Source organism: Danaus plexippus, chromosome Z (assembly GCF_018135715.1).
Source record: "Danaus plexippus chromosome Z, MEX_DaPlex, whole genome shotgun sequence".
Taxonomy (NCBI): domain Eukaryota; kingdom Metazoa; phylum Arthropoda; class Insecta; order Lepidoptera; family Nymphalidae; genus Danaus; species Danaus plexippus.
Window position 1 is genome coordinate 14,590,439 of NC_083559.1, and position 17,364 is coordinate 14,607,802.

General features: G+C 30.6%; 5 protein-coding genes across 5 annotated transcripts; 2 read left to right on the plus strand and 3 right to left on the minus strand.

Moving 5' to 3' along the window:
* Positions 1–1,094: 1,094 nt before the first annotated feature.
* Positions 1,095–3,206, minus strand: LOC116777791 (phosphoglycerate mutase 1). Its single transcript, XM_032671508.2, has 5 exons — positions 3,011–3,206; positions 2,695–2,927; positions 2,316–2,507; positions 1,409–1,481; positions 1,095–1,334 (listed from the first exon to the last, which is right to left on the minus strand). The coding sequence occupies exons 1-5, from the start codon at positions 3,111–3,113 to the stop codon at positions 1,168–1,170; spliced, it is 768 nt and encodes a 255-aa protein (XP_032527399.1). The 5' UTR covers positions 3,114–3,206; the 3' UTR covers positions 1,095–1,167.
* A 1,289-nt stretch (positions 3,207–4,495) lies between these two features.
* LOC116777364 (uncharacterized) lies at positions 4,496–9,913 on the plus strand. The gene is made up of 7 exons (XM_032670871.2): positions 4,496–4,891; positions 4,976–5,053; positions 5,156–5,404; positions 6,174–6,254; positions 6,326–8,508; positions 8,628–8,825; positions 9,308–9,913. The coding sequence occupies exons 1-7, from the start codon at positions 4,783–4,785 to the stop codon at positions 9,353–9,355; spliced, it is 2,946 nt and encodes a 981-aa protein (XP_032526762.2). The 5' UTR covers positions 4,496–4,782; the 3' UTR covers positions 9,356–9,913.
* A 1,063-nt stretch (positions 9,914–10,976) lies between these two features.
* Positions 10,977–13,323, minus strand: LOC116778098 (uncharacterized). The gene is made up of 4 exons (XM_032671971.2): positions 12,743–13,323; positions 12,473–12,565; positions 12,186–12,292; positions 10,977–11,649 (listed from the first exon to the last, which is right to left on the minus strand). Exons 1-4 carry the CDS (start codon positions 12,938–12,940, stop codon positions 11,568–11,570), a joined length of 480 nt encoding a protein of 159 aa, XP_032527862.1. The 5' UTR covers positions 12,941–13,323; the 3' UTR covers positions 10,977–11,567.
* A 988-nt stretch (positions 13,324–14,311) lies between these two features.
* On the minus strand, positions 14,312–15,500 carry LOC116777983 (mitochondrial import inner membrane translocase subunit Tim22). The gene is made up of 3 exons (XM_032671816.2): positions 15,053–15,500; positions 14,713–14,976; positions 14,312–14,459 (listed from the first exon to the last, which is right to left on the minus strand). Exons 1-3 carry the CDS (start codon positions 15,279–15,281, stop codon positions 14,377–14,379), a joined length of 576 nt encoding a protein of 191 aa, XP_032527707.1. The 5' UTR covers positions 15,282–15,500; the 3' UTR covers positions 14,312–14,376.
* A 472-nt stretch (positions 15,501–15,972) lies between these two features.
* LOC116777422 (uncharacterized) lies at positions 15,973–17,297 on the plus strand. The gene is made up of 4 exons (XM_032670956.2): positions 15,973–16,130; positions 16,195–16,345; positions 16,547–16,716; positions 17,140–17,297. The coding sequence occupies exons 1-4, from the start codon at positions 16,016–16,018 to the stop codon at positions 17,277–17,279; spliced, it is 576 nt and encodes a 191-aa protein (XP_032526847.1). The 5' UTR covers positions 15,973–16,015; the 3' UTR covers positions 17,280–17,297.
* The last annotated feature ends 67 nt before the right edge of the window (positions 17,298–17,364 follow it).

Here is a 17,364-nt window from a genome sequence, read left to right on the forward strand (position 1 = left end):
GTGAAAATGATCTAAACAATATTAGCAATACATTAAATTAATAACAAAAAAGGAGTTGCAGGCTGACGGAGTCGCGGGCACAGCTACTAATAATAATATTCTACGGTTCGTTTTTATAGGGACTAAACAACAATACAATATAATTACAAACCGTATGAAAAAAGTTGCAGTCGTTTTTTTTTTTAAATATAGAATACAGAAGTGACACAAATATAAATTTACCTTTTGATTGGATTCGAGGTAAATGCCATCACATAATGTAGTTTTATTTTACACAAATTATGCATTTTATTACATATTTATTTAATTTTTTTATATCCACGTTCGCCAAGTCCTTCGCGAGATGTTTCAGGGGCTCTTGAATCATCTTGATGCATAAATTTTTTGTTCTGTATGTAATATTAACATAAACTATTTAAAAAAATACATATAATATATGGATATCTGCACTGTTCAAGTACTAAAATAAAATTTCGAAGTTATTTTTTGTTCGCACTGGCCAATCTATGAAACGGTTGGACTGATTTTGATGAGACTTCAGATGGCTGGAGTAATGTGGAGAAATAGTTTCCTTTATTTTCGACATAAATATTTTTCATTTATATAGATGATAATAAATACACATTCGGCGCGGACGAATTCGCGGGCAAAGCTAGTTTATAATTACATTGCAAGAGCATTATACGTTCTTTCACACTTTATAAGACAAACATGTCGGATCAAGTTTGAAACGACAATCAAAATTTTATAAATAAATAATAATTGTGAATTTTTATGTAAAACTGCGTAATAATCATGTGCAAATTTTTACATCAACTAGCTTTTCAAAGCGCTGCTTGTGGAAACGATGATAGCCTTTAATTTCGCAAACATTTTATATACCCAATGTTACTTTTTGATTTGCAAGTTATAATTTTATTTCTATGCCGAAAATCCCATTCGCATTGTAGAAAGTTATGTGAACCATTAAAAAAAATATATAATAAATAATTTACACACATCACCCTTGGGACATTATATCTTTAGAAATTAAAAAAAAAATATTTTTTAATAACATAGAAATTATACATAACACACAAAAAAAAAAGACTGGCAACACTCAATAAATTAATCTTTATTTCACATACATTTAATCCAAATTTCAAACAAATCTATTTGTAGCTTTGTCTATTTAGCTTTGCCCTGGGCGGCTACGGCGGCCATAGCTTTCTTAACAGTTTCCTCGTCCCCAAGGAAGACCATAGAATCGACGGGCTTCATATCCTCATCCAGCTCATAAACAAACGGAATACCAGTCGGCAGATTCAACTCCATTATAGCAGCATCGGACAAACCTTTGTAATACATACATTTTAAATAAAAACATCTACTTACTGATATGAATGATCATGCATTATATTGAATTTACCATCTAAATGCTTGACAATGCCTCTCAGACTGTTCCCGTGAGCAGCTATGATGATTTTCTTACCTTCCTTTATCTGAAAGTTAAAAACTATTTTTGTTATCACAATACAAATGTTAATGACATATACTTTAAGCAAATGTACTATAATAATGAGAAAATAATGAACAGATATAACATCTTAAAGGGTAAAGTGACTTTTTATATTGAAACATAAAATCAAAGGAGAACAGAATTATTATATGATAAGGTCAACTAAAATTAAATAGATATTTCTATTTAGGTAACTTGTATAGAAAAAGTATATATATGCTATCATACATAAAAAAAAGTATAGGTGAACATATATAATCTTTGCCTTGTTAAGGTCACTTAGATGACAGAATTAAAAATATTACTATATATATATATATTTTTAAAGATACTATATATTTAAAAAGATTATTCACTAGCATTTTATTTTATGGCAATATATAATCTGTTGAAATCACAGGGTTCCAGGCGCACAGTATTCAAATAGGGAGTCAAAATATTACAAAAATTAATGTGCAATTAAATTTAATGATGCTTTAATTTGGTAATACACTGATTGTGCCTTGTTAAATATTACTAAGCTATAATATAAATGAACCGGAAGTATCTGTGGGTAAAACCATGGATGTATTTGTGACAGATGTACTAAATATTTTTTTCTGCAATTTTACTGTCAGCCTGTCCTCGTATTCTATCTGACCTCAGATACAACTACACTGATATCAAAGACCCTTTAGCAAAAAGGTCGTACAAGAAGTAATTTTGGCTACTTATGTATGAAAAATTTTATTTATACCCACTGATATAAATTATATAGATGATTATCTTTTATATATGAAGTTGTGGATATATGTATGTATTATATATATTAGTTTACCTGAGGAACGATAACATTGTTCCAGTATGGCAATGTTCTTTCAATAGTCAGTTTCAAACTCTCAAACATCGGAAATTCGTCTGGTTTTGGATCACCAGCGTAGCGAGGATCATTCACAATTGTCTCATAATAGGGATGGTTTTTCTCCATAGCTGGTGGTGGAATATCAAAACTACGGCGCCAAATTTGCACCTGTGAAATAATACTCCTTTTAACTGGACTTAATAGTATTAAGTTCAGGCTAAGTTAATGTTTAAGCTATTGTCCTGTTTAATTGAACATTGATTATGGGGGGTAAAATACATGTGTGAGTTATATTGTTTCTACACTACACCAACCAACATAAGTTATAATATTTTTATATAATTACAACTCCTACCTGTGCTTCACCATATTTTGCGGCCGTCTCAGCTTTATTGAGACCAGTCAGTCCACCATAGTGTCTCTCGTTAAGACGCCACGTCTTGTTAACAGGAATATCAGTTTGATTAAGCTCTTGCAGAATACTATTCAAAGTAATTTGGGCACGCTTAAGAACCGATGTATGAGCTACATCGAACTGATAGCCTTCTGCCTTTAAAGCCTTACCGGCTGACACAGCTTCCTCACGTCCTGAAATTCATTCGATACATATAGCTTAACATTTTTATATGGAATGCAAAATTTATTAAGTAATGAATTAAATAAGAACTTACCCTTGTCGCTTAGGTCAGCGTCGTACCAGCCACAGAAGAGGTTTTTCTGATTCCATTCACTTTCTCCATGACGGATCATAACAATTTTATATTTAGCAGGCATCTTGACAAAGTAATACGGTACTTAGTTGCCGGAGTAATTCAATAACTTCGACCTTTTCTTTGACATTAGCAACCTCAACGACCTTCAAGAAAGAAAAGGTCGGAGTTGCCAGCTCCGATATAGGACATCTTTAATGTCTACATGAGTCAAAATATTGCACTTTTCATATATACCTACCATTTATAATATAAATACTTATTTGAAATATGTGATAGTACTTTATATATCTGAAATAAATATATTAACAAAACATTTAAAAATTTTATGATAACGTAACACATGGACTTGAGCTTTGTAAATAGGATTAAAGTCCCTTACTCCAAGTAACAGTAAAAGACTTAGAGGTGGGCGATTATGAGATATTGGCATTATCGATTTATTTTGTCTTACAAATGTTGATAATCGATTATGGGATTAGTAACTAATATGTTTTCATAATCGAATGATATAAGTAACAAGAACGACTAATCGTGTTTTCAGTTTTATCATTTATATTATATGTAGTGTTACTCAAATGCTATAACAAGATGAGACATGGCCAGTCTTGGTATGGTCTTGTTATTGTATCTAGAGTCTTTCAAGTCTTGCAATTACCTATTATTAGCCTATCGCTATTAATTAAACATTACTTGAGCTGTTAGAACAACGCAACAGAATAGGTACATATTGAGCTTGAATTAATATAGCTGTGATAAAGACCAACCAAATTATTAATGTCTAAATATTTCATGAGAAATTCAAAAATCAACTGCAGAAACCGGTTGGGGTTTGAACCCACGACCTGAGCGATCAGCGCCGATGCTCTAACTAACCAACTGAGCTATCAAGTTTGACCCGCAAAGTCAGCCTGTTTCTTAATAAAAGTTTACATAAAATAATCTTCAATGTACTAAAAAATGGTTTAAACATGTAGAAAACAAATTAATGACATTAAATATCAGTATTTTACATGTAAATGAATATTTGCAAAAATATGTTGTGATGCAACAGTCCATATATCAATTTATTTATTTAAACAGTTCTCTCATATATTATTATATTCCTGCTCCATAAACCCAAACACTAAAGCAACAAATAAAACATTTTAAATATTACTAGTGTTATTGTTATTACACTTTATTGTATTAGAATTTGCTTATATAAAAAAAAATAGTCTGATCCAACATAATACAAGAACACTATTATGTATGGCGTGGCGTCGCAAATAAAGTAAATACTAATTAATTAATAAATAGTATGAAATGTGAATCCACTTTCGACTTTTGACTGACTACTAACTGCTATAATCGAGCTATCTCGAGACATTTTCATAATCGAATGATTTCGTTAGGATGTCTCATATTCGCCCATTTCTAGTATAAATTATTTGTGAATTTATTGAAACAGTAAATACTTGTGGGAGATAAAATAATAGTTTTTCATTGTTTTGTGGATATTTAAAGACTATTAAAATTTAAGCACTAGTATTTAAGTAAAATTTTGAGTTATTGACTATTTCTAATCATTGTTGTAATATAATAATCTAAGTTTTTTTTTTATTATTGAGTTTCTTAGAATTAGATATGTTTCATTATTACGATATTAACCCCGTAATAGGGACTTAAAACTGTGTCGGCTGAAATTTATCTGGATTGAAATTAACTATTCGACTTGAATAATAAATTTTAAAATGACTAAAACTACGACGCAAAAAATAAAAGGTCATCCAAAAAATCAAAAAGGTTTACGAAAAACTCCAAGTGTAGTAAAAGATACAATACCGCAGAAAAAAACGAGAAGTAAATATATTCTATTACAATTTTAAATAGATTGTATGGCATGGTAATTTAGGCTTGTGAGTTATGTTCAATTTTATTTCGAAGGTGCTCTTGCTGAAAATGCCCGGGTCAGACGAGCCAAACTCACCAAAAATGATATTAAAATAATGTTAGCCAATGAAGGTAAGATCATTATTAAATTCTTCATTACGGTTAAATAAAATGCATAATTGATAAGGAACATTCTTATAAATCATATACTTACAAGATGTCCCTTTAATATAGTTGTTAGAGCTCAGTTCCCTCAAAAACGAACATGGACTGGTAATACTTCAAAAATTGATGTACCTAAAAAAACAAACACGAGAACTACGAACAGAAGACGAGTAAATAAAACAGATAATGTTCAACATGCTAAGGACTGCGAAGTAGATTGCAGTAAGACAGCAATTGATACAAAGAAAGGCAGTAAAATGTTAAAAAGACAGGAAAATGAAATCGTTGGAATCAACACAACTTGTACAACATCAAAGGGTTTGTTTATTTGCTCATCACTGTATAAGTAATTCATATACTTATCTTTACAATAAGTGCGTATTCTAAAAAACCTCTTCATAATAGTTTCATGGTATAAAGAACTCTTATTTTATATAAAACTTGTCACTTTAGTTTTAAGTTGTAATAGCCAATATATTAATTATTCAGTAATACTTAATATATACGATCATAACTTAACATCGCTAAGTTGTAGTTATCTTACCAAAAAATTATTTTTACTACATATAGGTACACATTTAAATAACTCTATTGAATAGTGTGTTGGGAACATTTTATAATTAAAATGAAATAATATTTAGGCTTTAGTTAAGAAATTGTTACAATTTTTATATTCATTGCCTATTACTTAATAATTAAATTAAAAATAAGTATACAGATATGATTTAACTTATGTCTGTTATTCTGATCTTTCTCTGTTATATGATTGTGACCACATTTCTCATTAGACATCTTGACGCATTTCATGCCCTCGGCTTTTGATTGTAGACCTTTGTCGCATTCTGACAAAACTATACTTTCTAATACCTCATTTTACAAGCAAAGATTTGTATTTTTGCCTGCCTCTGTGTCCTTTTTACTATAATTTGGATGTCTTCCATCCTAGATTGAACAGACTCTTGATGAGATAATTTATTTACCAAGATGGCTTCATTTCCCATCAATAGTTAGGAACGGTCAAGTTGTATAACAAAATAGAAAAATAAGAGAGATATTGTGGTGCTTAAAAGCCATATTTCTCTTACAGATGAGTCTGTACAAGTTAAAGAAGAAACATCTATACCAAATAGACTCAGAAGTAGACGGACAGCAAACAAATCGGCTCAAGGTAATTATATTCTGCCCTTAATATGGATGACCGATTATAGCCATTTTATATATTCAACATTTGTATTTCAGCTAAAGATAATCACAAAAAACAACTTCAACCACAGAAAAAGCAGACAAAATCAAGGGCTGCCAGAAGGAAGTTACAAATGAAGCATAAACCCGAAGAAACATGTGAGAACAAACTCGATGATAACATCAGCGAACCGGCCCTGAAAGAAAAAATTGATGTTATTGACATGGATAAGAGCAGTTCTAAGAGTTCCTTGATATTGAGGAGTAATTCCCGTTCATCAGAATTGTCGTGGACGAAAAATATTTCTAGTTCCGCCACAACGAGCTGTATAACAGTGTCTCCTAATGATTTTTTCGCAATCGATAATAAAGTTCCGCTTGTCAGATTAATAAGTATTGACTGGGCCGTTAAGGATCCAGTTAATATTAATCAAGTAAATCAAGGAAAAAGTATTAGTGATACTGATAGTGATAGTGCTACAAGTGGGATGAATAAGGGTGATTTACAAGGAAGCGATGATGACACAAACATTGACATTTCCTTGCCATCATTGAATCTCAGCACCTCATCCTCTGATACGTGTTCCACGAATAATTCAGAAAATACTTCGGAACCTGTTGATAAGTTTGGTGAGACGTTAAAGAAAATATCGTCTAACCTGGAATCGCTTGAACTTGAGATGGTAAGCTGGACGGATACTGCGGATGAGGATGCGAGTCATGATAGTGATTTATTGAATAACGAAAAAATCCAAAGCATTTTCTTGACAGACGAGGGAGACGTTCTAGTGACATGCAGAGAAATAAATCGTGTCTTACTGGAACCCAAAGAGGTTACGACGAATGAGAATTTAGCAGATACAGAAACAGCTGAAGGGAATGATTGTGAAGAAAAATCTGATGAAGTAATTGAAACAGGAGAGGATATAAATACAAAAGAAACAAATGTATTACCGTGTTGTACACTTGCGGAGAATGATAACGCTAACCTGTCTCCCGCAGACTCTGATGATGAAGACACAATATCATTGTTCGCTGAAAGCATAACTGATTTAGACACACCGAAATTGAACGATTCGGGGGCTGGTGACGATTTAAATGTTACAGAAGAATATATCCCGGAACCTATAAGCAAATGTCCATTCAAAACACCAGAAGTAAGATACCAACCGACTGTTATTTCCAACACAAAAGCAGCTGAACCTAACCTGATCTCTAACCTGAATAGTCCTATACAAAACACAGTTTCCACATCCTTCTGCAAGGACAGGAAAATAACATATGGTAACAGAGCGTATGGCAATCAGAATAGGATCCTCAACAAGGAAGCCACGTGCAGTGGAAATGTCATGTCACAACCAATATTAATATCCTCGATATATAAGCCGATACAGGGCGTCAAGAGCGTGGTGTTTAGAGGCGTCTGCTTCTTCCATTTGATATCAAGCTGTAAGAATAACTACTGTAAATTTCCTCACATCTTCATTGAAATAGATGATATCAGAAAGAAACTGTCAGTCCTCAGCGAGGATCTGTTCTTGGAGGAATATATATTGGTTAAAAGTTGGCCGCATCTGAGACGGAGATACGGCCAGTGCTTCGTAGACGAATGCATAAACAGAGACTTGTCAAGGATGCTGGTAGAAATGTCCATAGACTTCGTCATCAAAGCCAATTGCAGTTCCACAGACGACGAACGTTTGAAAACTGAGGTCGCCGAGAAAGTGTTGCTTTACTTGAACGATATAGAACTCGCACGTTTCACTGATTTACTAACATACAAGGTGGAGTACAGCGGCGTTTTGTTATATGAATTCTTCCTGTCGACTATATCGAAGTCGCAGAACTTTTCCCGTTTCAAGGCTGTTTTTATAAAACTGGCGGATTTTATGTCCCATTTACAAAGGGTGTTCGACCAGGACGCCGCTACTCTCTTGCTTGAAAGGATCAGTATTCTGCCGTACGATGAAGGTTTGGCGTTGGGAATGATAAAGGTCATCAAAAAAACGGATGAAATTATATTCTCCAGTCCTCTGATGCGTTATTTTGAGACACAGTTGAGATTTTCGAATTTAAACTTATATAACGAGCTCATCAGACTCAAAAACAATGCCCTAGCCAACTCCGAGAAATTTGAACGCACTAACAACAAAGCACATACAGAAGTTTCCGGCCAAACGCAAATTAATAGCATTAAGTTGAATAAAATTATCGGATCTCCAATAGCCACGAAAATACTGGTAAGTGATTTTGAGAAGTTTATGAGAGATGAATGTTACAGGTTCATCGTTCCTTAACTGATTCCTAATTCAAATTTTTAATATAGGATTATATTATTTTAATACATTTAACATTTCAGAATAATGCGTCGCAACCAATGCTAATGAGGACTGTTGATTTAAATCAATTAGGACTCTACTTAAGACTTCAAGCGGCAAAAGCAAACATGTCTGTTTTCGACAATATCAGCCAGAGACGCTTCGACCAGTCAGTGACGACACCTCGCTGGCTAGGATCAAAATACAGATTGGAGCAGTTTCCAAAAGCGGGACCGAGTGTAAGAACTATGTTTATAATGCTTTATAGTAGAAAAAAAAAACATTCATATAAAAGAAAAGTGAGAAAAAATCCAAAATAGACATCGTCCATATAAGCTATTTAATTGTTAGTAAATTTTAACACATATTTCGTTTGATATATACATTTAACTTTTAAATATTTTATCGTTAAACGCTCGCACTTGATCATAATTAATCGATTATTTCCATCTCTCTTAGTTGTTGGAATCGATTATTTCATGTTCAATAATAGAACAGAAACGTCATTGTTTGAAATTTAGTTACAATACACACGTTTAGAAATCTTCACGTATTGCGTATTATGTGATGTTTATTTTAAATAATTAAATGTTTTTGCAATACGCAGCTGTAGCTTTTTACACTTATTCTCTTTGTAAACTTTGACTGTGTAAAACAAAAAACTGTAAAGGAATACAAATTTCCCGCCTCACGTATTAATGGTCTCACTATTTTGTTTCAGAAATGTCAAAGAACGCCTGCGTCTAAATACTTTCAAGATTATTATTGAATGTGTTTATCTGTTACCATGTACTTTATTTCTTAGCTTTACTCAAACTTTTGTTATCAGAATAAATTTTGTTATTTTGTTGTGTCTCTGTTAACCTCTTCACTTGTGTTTATTTATAGTTCGGACATAAAATTTTGAGCTCATTTTAATAGAGGTTTAAAATCTGTAATAATTTTGCTTTCGTCGTTAGGATTATATAATATTTGACATAGTGTACTGTTATTATTTGCGATGTGACATTCATGTAACTATTATAATAAAATTTAAATATAAGGACCCGAAAATGTAATTTAATTCTACGTAAAACTTGAAAGGTCCTTACTAAGATCATTTATCTAGACAGGCGCTTTTTTTTAGTGCTAGTATATATTTTTTTTTATATACTTTACTTAATTTGCAGCTACAATGCCAAACTATGAGTAGATGGCAGTGATTGTATTCGATACAAGTCATTGTACTTCTGGAAGTAGTTTTATGAGAAAATTTTTACTGTGTCTCAGTTGTTCTTTTTTCAACTTAAAAAAGATTATGTTTAAATAAAAAAAATATGATTGATTATATTTTTGTTTTAATTATAACCTGTTTTTTTTTCTTGCTTTTCAAATTCATCTAATCTAATGTTGTTATTATAGTAAATCTTGCTATGTTAAGGTGTCTTTATATATTTCAGTACAAAACCCATAAAATAGACGGGCAGACAATGCACATTTAAATATTAGTGAATTAAATATTTTATTATTACCAAGGTAAGAGTTATGCCTTGAATGTGAAAACTTTCACCGGTTATCTCGAAAAATATATCAAAAATTTCCTTTAAAAAACTTTTTTTTTATATAGGAAATTTTTAGGTATTGGATAAAAGATCTATTCAAATTTATGTCGTCACTCATAAAAATAAAACGAGAATAATAGGTATGTAAAAAAAATTTTATATGTGTAGCATTTTATACACAATACAATAAGCATAGCCGCGGAGGAGTTCTAGGTACACAATAATAAAAATTATACAATATTATTTTTTTGTCCTTAAAAAGTTAACCTTACATCGGAATGGTCAACGTATTGAGAATAACATGAAAAAAACACGAATTATAAGTAATGTGAATGAATAAAATTAAAGTCAATGGTAGACATTCAGTCTTATAATATTTATAACTAGGAAAAGTTCAATTCAAAGATAAAAACTTTTATATTGTAAAAATTACAAACACCTAAGCCTCATATACACTTACTATATAGAGAAAATGATGTTATTGTTTAAGTCACTAAGTTGGGTGTGGGTTTTTTTGGGGACAATTCCATAGAAATTGAAAAAATATTGTCGGTCTTAGCCTAAACGAGTGATGGATATTGTCACGAGTGTAAAAAATCTATAATAAATGTATAAAAAATTTTTGCCTATTTAATACTGGATGTTATTTATTACTAATCAAAAAAGCTCAATAAAAATTGTTATTATATATCAAAAATGCAATAAAATTGTTGCATATATGTAAATAATATATATAAATACACAACACGATTATTACAAAGCCAGCGTAGCACCAATCATATGATATATTTTAAATATGATCGTAGCCAATTAAGACGGTGGAATGCAGCAAATATATTGAGACGTAAGAAATAGCTATATATTTTTAATAAAACGTACATATTTTTATAATATAACTATAATACTGTTATCATAGCCGCCGTAACTTTTCACTTCATGTAAAAATTATTTCCCTACCGTCCCGAAACAAATGTTTTGGACATCATCAATATATTTAGTGATGAAAAATGTTGTAAAATCCATAGTTTTGCACGAGGAGACGTATTTTAGAGTAGAATCAAACCTAAATCAGTAACAAAACATTAAAAAATCTAATGTTTGTTTACTTGAGCATTAGTTAGTTACATTTTACAATTGTACGGTGAGTTTTGTCCACAATAAAAACTTGTGAATCAATATAACTGTAGATCATTTCATATACATGTCAGAAATCTGTATCACTTACAGAATTGGACAAAGGAGGCTCTGCGGTCATTTATAGCAGGACATACATTTTTATCGTTACAATAATATTACACACTAGCTAAGTAAGTGTAAGACAAACTTATAATGTATAACAAAACGACATTAGAATACATTAATAAATGCAGTAAAAATGCTGTTACTAACGACATAAGCGGTGGGTATTATTATATATTTTTGGGTAATTTAATAATAATGTTAATGGAAAAGCACTCTCGGACGTTTCTTGGCCAGGATATGCCAGGAGTGTGTCATGCCCTTATGATGCTTTGGAGATAGCCTGAAACGTGAAAACATACACATATATATAGCATATACACAAAACAACTTTGTTAGTTAGCAATTTTTTAACTGGTTTAAACAATACTTCCTGTTGTTCATAATATCTATTAATATATATTTTGTCACTGTCTTATTGAGAATAATCAAAAAATATTATTTTTTTACATTAGTTTGATATTCCAATCATACAAATCACAAAGCAATTTGTTTAATTTAAAAACTTTAAAGGAATATTTTGATGGTTCAATAGTAAAATGCATATGATTAAATCAATACTTCCATAAATATCTGTCCGTCTGATCAAATATCACAGTTCGGTCATAATAGGGTCCTGGAATTTGTGTACATATTATATTGTGTACTTATAGTATTAAAAATTTCAATATAAAAGTATAAATTACGATATAATCTAGCACGAGAGCTCTGATTGAGTTAGAAAAGCATTGTATTGTAAGTCAATGTGTGTTAATAAATTGCAAAATCTTAAATCTTTATATGGATTAGTATTTTATTTAAGTTAATAAAGATAATTACCCATTTTCAGGAGTATCAGGCATGTATGGAGACATTCTGAAGTCTCTGTTGTGGGGAGTCTCGATTCCGAACGGACTGTATAGCTTGGTCGGGCTACGTCCTGAAAACTTTATAAGGGAAAAATTATTTTAAACATATGTATGTTCTAAATATAATCAAAATTATTTGCTTGTGAAGGAAAAACCTTAGAGAATAAAAGATATTGGATTAAAAGGGAATGTTTGCAAAACATTTCAATTATCACAGTTGCTTTGTTTTACTATTACATGTATGAAAATTTTACACACTTGTTTCTTTTTAGTAACTGGTGTAGTCGGCATACGGCATGGAGATCCAACTTCAGTTAGACGATGTCTTCTACGACCGCTTAGTCTAAAATGCTGATTAAAAAAAAAAAAAATTCAATACGGATGAAATAAATAAACAGTTGAGTTGAGTTTGATTTTAAATGATAAGTATATTAAAATTATATATGACAACGTTAGCAAAAATAATAACATCAATTTATAATATACGTTATTAAGAAATAGCCAAATTAAATTCACGTAAATGTATACCTGCGATAAATTTCCGAAGGTGTTTCTAACGCTCTTGAACGTCCTCGTAATCTTCTCTGCTCCAGATTGCAAGGCACGACGTGAATTAGCAAAAGATTTACCCTTAAAAATGTTTTTATTGTAACATCCTTCAATATTTCTCATACTATCCCGTGCGGGAGAATCGATACCGGAGTCGTTTACAAAAGGATCTTTCATTTTGTTAATCTTGCACCAAACTTCTAATTCACTAACTACAACTTGTACCTTATATTAACTTCTTAAATATGATATAGAAAAACGGGACGTATTAATACATTATTTGTAATATTTTAATAAAAATCAATGAAGCAAAACGTTACGCGCTTCGCTTTTCTAGACTATGTTGGTGGTTACTGGACTTACTGGTTATTCCGTTTTCGGTCGTTATTTTTTTTTGTTGTGTTTAGTGTTGCCATACTATTTTGACGGGTTGAATATTACTCATTTAAAGTTTTATTAGAAAAATAAATAAGATTTACAACTACCACTTAATGTGTGAGGTGCTATTAAAATTTATTTATACATTTAAACCCTTCACTTTTAATTTTTTATCCAACATATTTGTTGGATAAAAAATTAAGTTTCAATTCATTTTATGGGATACTCTTTTATTAAAGCTTTCCTTGTTTATAAATATATTATATATTTTTATGAATATTAGCAGTTTTAAACGAAAAATTCCATATTATTTAATAATTGTTAATTAAATCATTAATTAAAGCCAATGAATATGGTAACTGACAGTGTTAAAGACATAAAATTAAATATATTTAGAAATCGAACTACTAAATAACTATCATAATATATGGAAATTTATATCTCATTGTCTATTTTGTATAACCATACATTTGCCACAAATAAGGCTTTACCTTTAATTGGTAAAAAAGTTATTCTCCATATTCTGAACTAATTAATCTTATTAAAATTATTCTCAGCATTTAAGTTAGCAGTCTTTGACATTATTTAGCTAAAAAAAAATTGTCATCCGTTTTTCATTTCATTGTTGCTACAAATGCAACCTTTATAATTCAATGGAATAACAGGCTATTGATAAAAATCACAGGAATATTTATGTATCACAAATATTATTTAAATATCATATAGATGTTGTTACATGTGTGGACTTTGATGTATACTGATCAGGCAAGTTACACCACAAACAATGCTGTCATAAACGGCTATTAACCCAAATATTGTTAGCCACCATTTTGTATCAGATATTTGATGTTCTGTTTCAATTATTCTCAGTATGCAACAGACTAAGCTTAATTACAAAAAAATTGTTTAGTAAAGTATTTTTATAAAATATTGTCTGCTCTTAAGTCTTGATTTTATTTTAAGTATTTTAGGACTTTTCATTTATTTGTCTATTGATAAATACATATTAGTTTATGAAGAACAATGAATAAAGCAAATTCAATTTATTATGTACACATATTACACTGGTTTGAATTTTTTTTTTTTTTTCAGTATTAACACATAGGGTTTGCAACAAACAGCCATTTATTATTGATTGATGGAGCTAATTGATTATTGGACACAAAAGAATTAAACATAACACTTCTACATTTATTAACTAACATTAAATTAAAGTATCAATAATTTATTAATTACTAGCGTTGATGCATATAGTAATCAATGACAGTTGAAAATGCAGCAAAACCTGCAGCACCAAATACACCAGCTTTTAAACCACCTGAAAAAAAAAAAAATTTTTGCATTAGAAAGGAGTATTTACTCTTCAATAAATATAAAGAAGTATGAACAACATATATTTGTAAATTATTTATATTTCGTTATTGTGTCATTAAAATTCAACAAAGAATGCTGCAACATATTAAATACATTGACTAAATCAATTAATCTTTGCCCATATCAATTTTCAGTATTTAGAGATGTAAGATAATTTACCATGGTATATTAAATTACTTTACTTAGAGAATATTTACCTCTTAAACCTATAAGCCCACCGGTAACGCCACCAGCGTATGTCCCATTCTTCCAATCTGATTTGCCCCTTGCGCTTTCTATACAACATTCGACCCCGGAAAAGACTGCACCGAGTATAGCAAAGTTCTTGGCATAGCTTAACATTGAGTTTTTCATTTCTCTCAAGATCTCCCTCGCTGTTTGATTTTGTTGTGCCATTGGGTCACTCATATTAGGCATAAGCGATGAAGTGAATAAGCCTACAGCAGCTCCCAAACCATAACCTGTAAATGGTAATTGATTATAAAAATTTCTTCTGTTATTTCATATATAGAAGAAATTATAATATTAGCAACTCACCTATAACACAACTGGTGAAAGATTTAAATGGGCAACTTTCAACAGTGGCCTCGATCATCTTCTCTTCATTTGTTTTAATGATAACAGGACCCAATACTCTGGGTATGATTATGTTTTCACGATATCGGTATATGTTACCGACTAAATATTTTGCAAGGGAGTCGTAGTCATCTTTCTCTGAGAATTTAATTAAATCGGGGTCGACGGGAGGTTTCCTATATTCAGTCATATTGTTCTTTTATAATATTTAATTTCGTTAGTTAATGATTTCAATGTTTCAAAATTTATATGACATCCGGATCTATGTAAAACCATAACCTCAATGTTTTCGTACAAGTGACATTCATTGAGACGGGTGACATCGACAGTAACTTTGTTCTGTTATGTTTGAAAACAAAAATACTTTTAATTTCATTTAAAGTAAAGAATCGCAAATTAAGTAATTAACTATATAATGAGATCTAAGATTTACGCGAGTTTTATTCATTTACATGAAATATCATCACATCACATCTCGTCTGCCCCATGATGACGGTTGCTGAAAAGTAACCGAAACGTCGGGAGTATGTAGTTTTTTACAAAAATAAATCACGCGTAGTTCATCCGAAAAATATTAGTTTCATTTAAAAAAATTAACAATATGTTTCAAATTTTTTTTTATTAAAAGAGTAATAACAAAAAAAATCTTAGATATGGGGCCATTTTTTAAAAGTTTTACTTTTATTTTCATTACTGTTTAGAAGCGTAAGAACTAAAAGTATAATAGTTAAATAGAAATGTTTTATTGTTTTTAGCAAAATTTATTTCGCTTGATTTAAATTTTCGGAAAGTCGGAATAATTTGTTTTCAAAAATATTTGTAATATATTAATGTAAATATTTCACCATATTGTTTAAATAATTTTAAGGTTAATAAACAAATAAGTAAATGTCATAAACATTTTATTCTTATGAAACAAATAAAATGTCCGATTCATCCGAAGACGAAGACCTTTCACGTTTTAAAGAAGCAGTTGACATTTCTTTTTTAAATATAATAAATAAAACATGGATTGAATTAAAAAACCATATTAAAAACGGTACGTAAATTATTTGTTATCAGAAAATGGAAATGACACTTAAACTTTTATATAAATATTCTAGACAAACCTTCCGATGTTCGGTACCTAGACGAATCCGCACACTACAATGATGTAAAGGTACCGGAAGAGCTTCAAAAACGTGTCGGTAACAGAGTGTCTGCAATAATCAATAAACAGCAGAAATTTGTCGATGTCCTTAGTGACAATACGAGGTAAAATTTTATATTCATTCAATAGATTTTCCTCTCAGTCTCTTTTTGTTTTCGATCAGATTGCCGATTTTCTGATTTATTATACCGTATTAAGACGAAAGAAAACAATATTATTTTGAAAATTTAACGATTTTTGAGATGTGCTGCTTCTATGTTATGTAGTGTTGTTTTTATAAGTACTTTTCTTTTTGTTTATTTTAGAAAAGAAATAATGGATAGTTGTGTTAAATTGTTCAACAACTCAGAACAATTTTTAGCATCCGTGGATGCTGAAGACACATACACAGCATTACACAACATTAGATATAAGAAAATAAAGAAAGAAATGAGAAAACATGATCTTTGTGAACATCTGGATCCAAGTGAAAGTGGTGAGTTGAAGTTGGCCATTAGTACTTATTCAGGCTTGTTACATATTAGCAGCACAGTTATTTGGTTGCAGTGTCTATTACGGATCTTAAGAGGATCACTAAATGTTGCTCTGATCAGCTTATCAATAAAAGATGATAGGTATATCATGTGTGTTCACACTCATGTCATATTCTGCTCCACAACAATTGTCATATTTCTAAAAGTTTTGTGAACAACTTCATTGCACTTACATTTTGTCCAAGTTGGTAATGTATAAGGATTTGTAGAGGAATTACATGCGGCTGTGAATTTGTACTACCAGCACTCAATAAGAAATAGTAAATATAAGAATTAAATGAAAATTACAGTAATTATTAATGTAACGGAAATGTATATTTTTGTTCAGTCATAATAATTTTTACAAATGTTTTTTCATGTACCAGATAAGTTCAAGATGGCTGTGTTGAGCGGGGAGTATGTGTTGTCAAAGGCAGATACAAAGATGTGGAAATCTAGGCGGAAGGAGAAACTTTTCAGATATAGATCCGACGGCAAAAGTAATGTTGTAACAGCCATTGAATAAAAATATAAAACAATTTAATTTTTCATTTATTTTAATTACAATTGATTATTACATGAGAAGAAACCTCTCAGTATTTCATGGGTGA

What these genes read in the sequence shown, in the direction of transcription:
- LOC116777791 (XM_032671508.2), bottom strand. Translation starts at nt 3,113, where the DNA reads ATGCCTGCTAAATATAAAATTGTTATGATCCGTCATGGAGAAAGTGAA. An exon ending in CGCTGACCTAAGCGACAAGG is followed by an intron (nt 2,928 to 3,010) that starts GTAAGTTCTTAT and finishes AATGAATTTCAG; the next exon opens with GACGTGAGGAAGCTGTGTCA. An exon ending in ACAATGTTATCGTTCCTCAG is followed by an intron (nt 1,482 to 2,315) that starts GTAAACTAATAT and finishes TTTAACTTTCAG; the next exon opens with ATAAAGGAAGGTAAGAAAAT.
- LOC116778098 (XM_032671971.2), bottom strand. Translation starts at nt 12,940, where the DNA reads ATGAAAGATCCTTTTGTAAACGACTCCGGTATCGATTCTCCCGCACGG. An exon ending in CCTTCGGAAATTTATCGCAG is followed by an intron (nt 12,566 to 12,742) that starts GTATACATTTAC and finishes TTTTTTAATCAG; the next exon opens with CATTTTAGACTAAGCGGTCG. An exon ending in CCTGATACTCCTGAAAATGG is followed by an intron (nt 11,650 to 12,185) that starts GTAATTATCTTT and finishes TTCACGTTTCAG; the next exon opens with GCTATCTCCAAAGCATCATA.
- LOC116777983 (XM_032671816.2), bottom strand. Translation starts at nt 15,281, where the DNA reads ATGACTGAATATAGGAAACCTCCCGTCGACCCCGATTTAATTAAATTC. An exon ending in TTTCACCAGTTGTGTTATAG is followed by an intron (nt 14,977 to 15,052) that starts GTGAGTTGCTAA and finishes TACCATTTACAG; the next exon opens with GTTATGGTTTGGGAGCTGCT. An exon ending in TGGGCTTATAGGTTTAAGAG is followed by an intron (nt 14,460 to 14,712) that starts GTAAATATTCTC and finishes TTTTTTTTTCAG; the next exon opens with GTGGTTTAAAAGCTGGTGTA.
- LOC116777364 (XM_032670871.2), top strand. Translation starts at nt 4,783, where the DNA reads ATGACTAAAACTACGACGCAAAAAATAAAAGGTCATCCAAAAAATCAA. An exon ending in AACTTGTACAACATCAAAGG is followed by an intron (nt 5,405 to 6,173) that starts GTTTGTTTATTT and finishes TTTCTCTTACAG; the next exon opens with ATGAGTCTGTACAAGTTAAA. An exon ending in CAATAGCCACGAAAATACTG is followed by an intron (nt 8,509 to 8,627) that starts GTAAGTGATTTT and finishes TTAACATTTCAG; the next exon opens with AATAATGCGTCGCAACCAAT.
- LOC116777422 (XM_032670956.2), top strand. Translation starts at nt 16,016, where the DNA reads ATGTCCGATTCATCCGAAGACGAAGACCTTTCACGTTTTAAAGAAGCA. An exon ending in AAAAAACCATATTAAAAACG is followed by an intron (nt 16,131 to 16,194) that starts GTACGTAAATTA and finishes TAAATATTCTAG; the next exon opens with ACAAACCTTCCGATGTTCGG. An exon ending in TCTGGATCCAAGTGAAAGTG is followed by an intron (nt 16,717 to 17,139) that starts GTGAGTTGAAGT and finishes TTCATGTACCAG; the next exon opens with ATAAGTTCAAGATGGCTGTG.